General features: G+C 49.6%; 1 protein-coding gene across 3 annotated transcripts in view; it reads left to right on the top strand.

Annotated features, from left to right (window-relative positions):
- Positions 1–4,754: 4,754 nt before the first annotated feature.
- Positions 4,755–8,518, top strand: part of LOC142854233 (H-2 class I histocompatibility antigen, Q10 alpha chain-like) — a 34,107-nt gene continuing 30,343 nt past the window's right edge. For 2 of the 3 annotated variants that reach the window (XM_075979513.1, XM_075979512.1), the window contains exons 1-6: positions 4,755–4,866; positions 5,072–5,341; positions 5,632–5,907; positions 7,490–7,765; positions 7,893–8,006; positions 8,186–8,218. In XM_075979513.1, coding sequence (XP_075835628.1) covers positions 4,803–4,866; positions 5,072–5,341; positions 5,632–5,907; positions 7,490–7,765; positions 7,893–8,006; positions 8,186–8,218 — 1,033 coding nt within the window. In that variant the 5' untranslated portion in view covers positions 4,755–4,802. Of the gene's footprint in view, positions 4,867–5,071; positions 5,342–5,631; positions 5,908–7,489; positions 7,766–7,892; positions 8,007–8,185; positions 8,219–8,372; positions 8,420–8,518 lie in introns of all 3 variants that reach the window. The other variant, XM_075979511.1, reaches the window with a different exon arrangement.

The raw sequence follows: 8,518 nt of genomic DNA, 5'->3' as shown, positions 1-8,518 counted from the left end.
TGTCGGAGGAGACGCTGGTCCAGATGCTGTGCACACCTTACTCTGTGCAACCAGGAACCCAGCTTTCCCACGACACCAGTTTCTACTCTACAAGGGTCAGTATAATTACTAAATAAAATTACTACTTTGTCCAGGACAGTTAAATTTTTCTGTGACAACAAATACACATTCTTGTCCACTTATATCCTTCCTAACTCAGTGCTGTCTTGTTGGTAACGAGGCAGCCATGCGCACTCTACAAATCAGTGAACAGCATGGGGTTACAATAAAACTTTATTTGTGGATTACGGCAACTGGAATTTCATCTTTTCACATAGCATGTCTAGATCTCATCCAAATAATTTTGGACACTTTACATTAAATATAATCATGAGCTCACAGGCCACAGAGAAACAGTCAAATTCAATTTGTCTCACAGTTATTTTTCAAACTCTCACTTGAAGAAACACAATTATTAATAAACTGACAACATAATAAAAAGGAAGTTATTTTAAAGTTTATCTATTTACATTTTATGTATGAGTGCTGTCTTAGTTAGGGTTTCTATTGCTGCGATGAAACACCATGACCCAAACACAAGCTGGGGAGGAAAGGGTTTACTAGGCTCACACTTCAGCATTGCTGCTCATCACTGAAGGAAGTCAGGACAGGAGCTCACACAGGGCAGGATCCCAGAGGCAGGAGCTGACACAGAGGTCATGGAGGGAGACGCTTCCTGACTCAGCCTGCTGTCTGAGAGAACCCAGGACACCAGCCCAGGGCTGTCCCTAGCCGCTGTGGACCAGGTTCTCCCTCACTAATCACTATTGAGAATGTGCCTTACTCCTGGATCTCATGGAAGCATTTCCTAAACTGAGGCTCCTTCCTCTCTGAAGACTCTAGCTTATGTCAACCTGACACAGAAAACCAGCCAGTGCTGCTGACCCCTATCAACCTTACACACAAACCATCACTATTCAGACACAACCCTCCCGTTCTCACATGATCTCACATGAAAATCATAAATAATTTTAAAAGTCCAGTCTTTACAAATTCAAACATAATAAAAGTTCAGTCTCTTTAGAATATCTATTCTCTTTAAACATTCAAAATCTCTTTTAAAAGTTCAAGTATTTCATCTATGGGATTCTTTAAAATTTAAAAGTGGTGGTGCACATTTAATCCCAGGACTTGGGAGGCAGAGGCAGGTGTATCTCTGTGAGTTCAAGGCCAGCCTGGTCTACAGAGCGAGTTCCAGAATACCTAGGGCTGTTACACAGAGAAACTCTATCTTGAAAAAGGAGAAAGAAAGAGAGAGAGAGAGAGAGAGAGAGAGAGAGAGAGAGAGAGAGAGAGAGATACTAAATACCTTCTTCAAGAGGGAAGAACCTAGGCACTGTCCCAATCTAATCCAAGCAAAGCCAATGTCAGCAGTATAAAAACCCACTGTCAAGTTGTCTGGGACTCACTCACAAGCATCTGGACCCCTGCAAAGGGCTATGGTCTCTTCTCCAGCTCTGCCTTCTGCAGCTCACACAGCTCCTCTTCTAGGCCCCCACTGGCTCCACTCACTGCTGCTGCTGTTCTTGGTGATCTTCCATGGTGCTGCTGTGTCCAAAACACCTGGGCTGCACTTTCACCAATGGCCTCTCACAGGGTCTCATGGTGCCAAGCCTCAAATCCTCGTCATGACCCCTTCAGTCCTGGGCCTCCACTGCCACGGAGGCTGTACCTTCACCAGCGGCCTCTCCTGTCCTCGCACAGTGCCAAGCCTCACCTGTCCTCCATGACTGCTTCATGCCCTCAAAACCAGCACCACCCAGGTGACAGTCACGCATTACCCAATCTGCATCAGGACTGTTTGCACAGCTGGCAGTTGACAAAAAGCAGGAAGCTTTTTGAGAGAACTATGCCCATATTCCCAAATATTGTCTATAAATGTTTGTTTACATTTAAAGGGGGAGAAGCTATGGAGATGCATACTCTGCATTGCTATGGCTCTTGCTCTATCGATACAAATTTAAGGTCAATTTTGTTACATTTCTGCTCTTGGTTAAGGTATTATGTTTGTACAGCTCATTTTAAAATGTAGTGTATAATTAAGAAATATGGGTTACTTGATAATCATCTATAATAGTCAAGCTTGTAGTCATGTTAGTTAGGTTTTCTAAATATATAGAGATATATTTCCGTTAGATAGGTATTCTTCAGATCTTTCAGAGACCTTCAGAATATGGCATTTGAAGTGTTTTAGGAGCTTAGGATTTTCATGACAATGAGACACATCTGCACTTGGAAGCACCAAAAGCTTCAAGAGGAAGATTGGCAGCAAAGAGGCTCTGTATGGAGTTAGCTAGCCATTTGGGCAAGAGATTGCTCTTGTCTAGACTGCTTGATGTGATGCTGTGTGAACTGGACATGCAGAACCCACAGAAAAATGACTGCTAAAGCTGCCTAAAGAAGGTGACAGTCCTTCAGGGTTCCTGCTTCATGAAAGAGTCTGCCAGACATTCTGCAGGACACTGATTGACAAACTGCTAATACAGGCAGAACTGTCTTTGAAATTTCCTGCTTCATGGGAAAGTCTGCCAGATACTATGGGCTTGTGGGCTGAAGATATGTACCCCAGTGATACAGAAGAACTTTGGGTGACTTAGTCCAGGCATGAGATGTCTCTGTCAATTCTACAGTTTTGGAAGTTGCTTACAATGCACTTCCTGTTACTTAGGTAAAATTACATCCTTCTGGAATCTTAAATGGAGTTGAAGAATAGATAGTAATTGGGCTGAAGAAATGGCTCAGAGGTTAAGAGCACTGGTTGCTATTCTAGAGGTTCTGAGTTCAATTCCCAGCAACCACATGGTGGCTCACAACCACCTATAATGAGATTTGATGTCCTCTTCTGGTCTGCAGGCATAGGTGCAGGCAGAACACTGTATATATAGTAAATAAATAAATAAATCTTTAAAAAATTAAATTAAAAAAGAGATAGTTTTCCTTAGTTATTATAAAAGATAAAGGAGATATAAATACCATAACTGTAATTCTTGCTTGATAACTGTTTTGTTATATATAATTTTACAATGTTAAAGTTATAAACTTCCTTTTTATTTAAACAGAGAAGGGAAAATGTGTTGTGGGAAATCCTTCTGTCTATGTGTTGCTTTTTTTGGTTAATGAATAAAGAAACTGCTTTGGCCTATAGCAGGGCAGAACTTAGCTAGGCAGGGAAATAAACTGAATGCTGGGAGAAAAAAGGGGGAGTTTGGAGAAGCCACGGAGCTGGCACCAGACAGACACGCCGAAACTTTCCCAGTAAGGCAAAGTCACATGGCAATACACAGATTAATGGAGATGGGTTAGTTTAGGATATAAAAGTTAGCCAGAAATACACTTAAGCTATTGGACAAACAGTATTGCAAATAATGTGATTTCCGTGAGATTATTTCAGGAGTCTGGGTGGCTGAGAAACAAACAAGCAGCCTCCTTACAACAAAGACCCATGCTCAGGATCTCACCTGTAAACAGAGACTTTGCCTCTTCACTCAGGATCGTGTCTTCACAGCCTGTGCTTACACTCAGACTCCTAGTGTTTCTTCCCAGATGATCATCTGTGGCTCCAGGTGCCTGTGTTTTATAGGGATCTTCATTGCATGGTCCTGAGATTGTCCGTGTGGACCTGGGTCATTGTATCAGCCCAGTAGACCCCTTCTCCATGGGAAAAGACCCCTGTGGAGACAAAATACATCAGGGCACTGACCCTGTCTACACTCCACGTTTCCCTGTGTGCACACACTTCCATGGTACAGTTGCTTTAGGGAATAAACCACAGTAAGTAAGAGTTAAGAGTAACTAAATATAAATCAAAATAAAACCATAGTGTGGTAAAAGTTACATAATATATGGCTCTGTGTGTGTGTGTTTCTTCCTCTCTCTCTCTCTCTCTCTCTCTCTCTCTCTCTCTCTCTCTCTCCCCCCCTCCCTCTCGCTCCCTCTCTCTGACCTTCCCTCTCGCTTTATGAGATGATGAGATAGGGAGAAGATTGTCACAGGCTTGTGGGACACTGGACTTGATAACAGTTGGCTTCTGAGTTCCTCAGTCATGTACAGTGTAGACAGAGGGTGATTCTCATGGCAGAGGACACGCTAGGGATTCTAGATTGTATCCGGTTCAGTAGTGTGGAGAAAAATTAAATTTATTAATTTTTTGTTTCTCTGGATTTTTTTTACTTGATGTCTTCAAATCGCAGCCATACACAGCTCAAGTAGAAAGGGAAAGCAGAGGTGAGCAGGGCCTCCTTCCTGCAGGGAGAGTCACATATGACACAGTGTGTCAAAAGTGCTTAATCAGAGCAGTAAAAACTCCAGTCACCTCCCGATGCAGGTGTCCACAGCAGCCCCGCACCCTCCAGGACTCCGACAGCACCTGTTTCCGTGAACATCCATTTTAAGTGCTGTGTGTATTTTAACCTGGAAACTTCATCCTGACTAACCTGAGGAGCAGTTGTCCTTAGGCAGCTCAGAGACACCATGACACCCAATGCTCCATCCTGCAGCACAGGACTCAGACAAAGTCTTAGTCCCCAGGCAGTGAGGTCTGGGTGGGGAAGCGCAGGGCTGGGGACTCCCCTGTCCCCAGTTTCACTTCACCAGCTCATAACCCGGGTCAGATCCTTCTGCAGGGACACTGATGACAACTTGGCGGTTCTCACCCCCATTGGGTGACGGGATCCCGGGGAACCAACCAGCGTCGCCGGGGTCACAGGTTATAAAGTCCACGGAGTCCGCGCAACTCAGAGTCGCCCCAGATCTGAGATGGGGCAATGGCACCGCACTGGCTGCTCATGCTGCTGGCGGCTGCCCTGGCCCCAACCCAGACCCGCGCGGGTGAGTGCGGGGTCGGGAGGGAAACGGGCTCCGCGGGGAGGGCGGGGGCGGCACCGGGGAAGCCGCGTCCCCGCGTGGCCCAGCCGGACCCTCCCGCCCCTTCCCCACCCGCGTCCCGAGCCCCGCGCCCTGCTCCCCTCCCGGCCCGCGCTCCTGCCCGGGGACCCGGGAACAGGGTCGGGGTCTCACCGCGCGCCGCCCCCAGGCTCGCACTCCCTGCGATATTTTCGCACCATCGTGTCCCGGCCCGGCCTCGGGGAGCCCCGGTTCATCTCTGTCGGCTACGTGGACGACACGCAGTTCGTGCGCTACGACAGCGACGCGGAGACTCCGAGGATGGAGCCGCGGGCGCCGTGGGTGGAGCAGGAGGGGCCGGAGTATTGGGAGAGGGAGACACAGATCGCCAAGGACACCGAGCAGATTTTCCGAGGGAACCTGAAGACCCTGCTCCGCTACTACAACCAGAGCGAGGGCGGTGAGTGACCGCGGTCGGAGGTCACGACCCCTCCACGTCCCCACGCACGGGCCGGAGTCGCCCCGGGTCCCAGGTCCGAGGTTCGGGAGGAGAGCGGGGACCGGACCCGGTTTCCTTTCGGTTTTGAGTCCGCGGGTGGGCGGGGACTGGGGCGGGGCCGCGGGGCGCGGGCGACCGGAGGGCGTGGCCTCAGGGCAGGGCTGTTGCGCTTGCTGACCTCTGGTGGGCGGGGCCTCGGGTGAATCCCGGGGCTGAACAGGTGGGCGGGGCTGACCACGGGGTCCCCGCAGGCTCTCACACAGTACAGTGGATGTATGGCTGTGACTTGGGGTCAGACGGGCGCCTCCTCCGCGGGTACCGTCAGGACGCCTACGACGGCCGCGATTACATCGCCCTGAACGAGGACCTGAAGTCGTGGATGGCGGCGGACACAGCGGCGCAGATCACCCAGCGCCAGTGGGAGCAGGCTGGTGTTGCAGAGAGACACAAGGCCTACCTGGAGGGCCCATGCGTGCAGTACCTGCACAGGTACCTGGAGAACGGGAAGGACGCGCTGCTGCGCAAAGGTGCTGGGGCCGCGGGCAACTCCTCCCTCTGCCCTCTGGCTGGGCTCAGTCCTGAGGAAGAGGAAACCCTCACTGGGGTCACGCCCCTGTTTCTGAGGGCAGACAGGGTCCCTGGGTCTCCTGATCCAGCATGGCAGGGACTGCACTGACCTCCCTGGACAGTTCCACATCTGTCTCAGGAGGGAGGACAGAGGATCCCGACATCACCAACAGTGGCTCCTTCAGTCTGCAGCCCCTGTCAGCCATGGCCTCTCCCAGGCCGGGTTCTCTGCCCACACCCAGTGTCTGTGGACACCGAGTCCTGTCATCTGAGTGTTTCAGCCCTGACACACCAGGACCGGAGTCTCCTTCACCTGATGGGGGACCGGAGTCTCCTTCACCTGATGGGAGACATGGACTCCCCTACCGTATGCTGCTTCCCCAGTTTCTAGAACTTTCCAAAGAATAAATTCTCCCAGATTCCTGTGTGTCAGGTTTGCATCCTTCTCACACCCCAATTCTATCTCTTCCTAGATACATTTATGGGGTTCCCTGGACAAATAGTAAATTGTGGGTGTTTTTCTTTCTTTCTTTTATTTTCTTCTCTTCCTCTCTCTCTCTCTCTCTCTCTCTCTCTCTCTCTCTCTCTCTTCTTCTTCTTCTTCTCTTCTTGTTGTCATTTTGCTTTAAGTTTTTCTTCTGGGATGGTATTTCTTCTTTTCCTCCCCTGTATTATCATGTGTATCAGTCTCCACAGGTGCCCTGGGGACTCTGGATAATGAGACAAGTTAAGTCAGGGTTCCTTTAAATGAGAAAGATTCCTGGGAGCTTAGACTATTTTCTGCCAGAATTAACCATCAGGAGACCCCTGACCCCCCCCCTCTGACCCAACAAGTTACAGTGTAGCCCTAGTGAATTAGGAACGGGGTTTCCTCAGAGACAGGGTCTTCGGCAATCCAGGACTGGAGTGACAGGGAAGATCCACACACCCTGTGAGCACCGCTGTGTCCCATGAGTGCTGCACTGGACTCTATAGCACACTTCAGGGATCCTGGGTGACAATACCTGGTATCTTATCCCCCAGAGGCAGGGCTTGGGGAGTCCTTCTCTCTGGCTGAGTTTAACAGGTTCACCACAATTGTTCCACACAGTTTGGTGATGGCTGTTCACTTGGATTCACAGTTAAACTGGTCAGCAAGAAGGCCACAGATCTTGTTCCCCAATGGTGGCAGCAGGAGTTGGTGGCGCCCTTCATGTAGCCCAATCATCTTAATTTCTTATTCCTGTAGGAGCTTAATCACAAAATAAATCAATTATTTTCCATTCCTTCATCCTTTTCCTACCTAACTTATGCTATAGAACATCACATAAGAAGACCATGTTGACCTGCTGGCTCTGTGGATTCCGTCTTAGCTTCTGAGTCTTCTCAGGAAACTGTGCAGTTCTGTGATGAGGGGACCAGCTCTACCTGCAGGTCACTGTGTGATGACAGAAGTGTTCAAACAGTCACATAGTTAGTTCAGTGTCATCATTGATTTAACTTTGTCTTTGCAGATTTCAGTTTATCTTGTTAATTGTGGGATTTCTTTAATCTTCCACACAGATCCCCCAAAGGCACATGTGACCCATCATCCTGGACCTAAAGGTGATGTCACCCTGAGGTGCTGGGCCCTGGGCTTCTATCCTGCTGACATCACCTTGACCTGGCAGAGGGAGGATGAGGAACAGACTCAGGACATGGAGCTGGTGGAGACCAGACCTTCTGGAGATGGAACCTTCCAGAAGTGGGCATCTCTCATGGTTCCTTCTGGGGAGGAGCACAAATACACATGCCATGTGTACCATGAGGGACTGCCTGAGCCCCTGACCCTGAGATGGGGTAAGGAGGGAGTGGGTGCAGACCTGGGGTCAGGGAAAGCTGGAGCCTTCTGGGGACCCTGAGCAGGGTCAGGGCTGAGAGCTGGGGTCATGACCCTCACCTTCCCTTCCTGTCCTTCCGTTCCCAGAGCCTCCACAGCCCATGGTCCCCATCATGGCAGTCATTGCTGGTCTGGCTCTCCTTGGAGCTGTGATCATTGTAGCTGTGGTAGCTGTGGTGAGGAAGAGGAGGAGAAACACAGGTAGGAAAGGGCAGGGTCTGAGTTCTCTCTCAGCCCCTTTTAGAAGAATCTCTGCCTCATTAATGGGAAACACATCTACACCCCTCATTGTTCCTGTCTCTACCCTCGGTCTGCTGTCAGTTCTGGAAACTTCCTAGACTGGAGACTTCCCTGGTCTCTCACAGCTTTTCTTCTCACAGGTGGAAAGGGAGGCAACTATGCTCCAGCTCCAGGTAAAAGTGGGAGGCAGGATTGTCCCTGAGGCCTGTGGGGTGAAGCTGGCATATTTGGGGAGCTCTGGCAATACATAATAGCTCCTCCAGCAAATCGTCTAGGGGCCAAATTTTTACCTTCCCATGAATATATATATATATATTTTTACCCCAGGCAGGGACAGTTCCCAGAGCTCCGACGTGTCTCTCCCAGACTGTAAGGTGACCCTCTGGGACCTGACTTGGGGAGGGGCAGAATGGACATGATTGGGTTTCAGGGACTCCCAGAATCACTTTTGAGTGAGTGGTGGGTTGTTGGGA

This window comes from Microtus pennsylvanicus, chromosome 7, assembly GCF_037038515.1.
Source record: "Microtus pennsylvanicus isolate mMicPen1 chromosome 7, mMicPen1.hap1, whole genome shotgun sequence".
Lineage (NCBI taxonomy): Eukaryota > Metazoa > Chordata > Mammalia > Rodentia > Cricetidae > Microtus > Microtus pennsylvanicus.
This window is presented reverse-complemented; position numbering and strand designations above follow the sequence as displayed.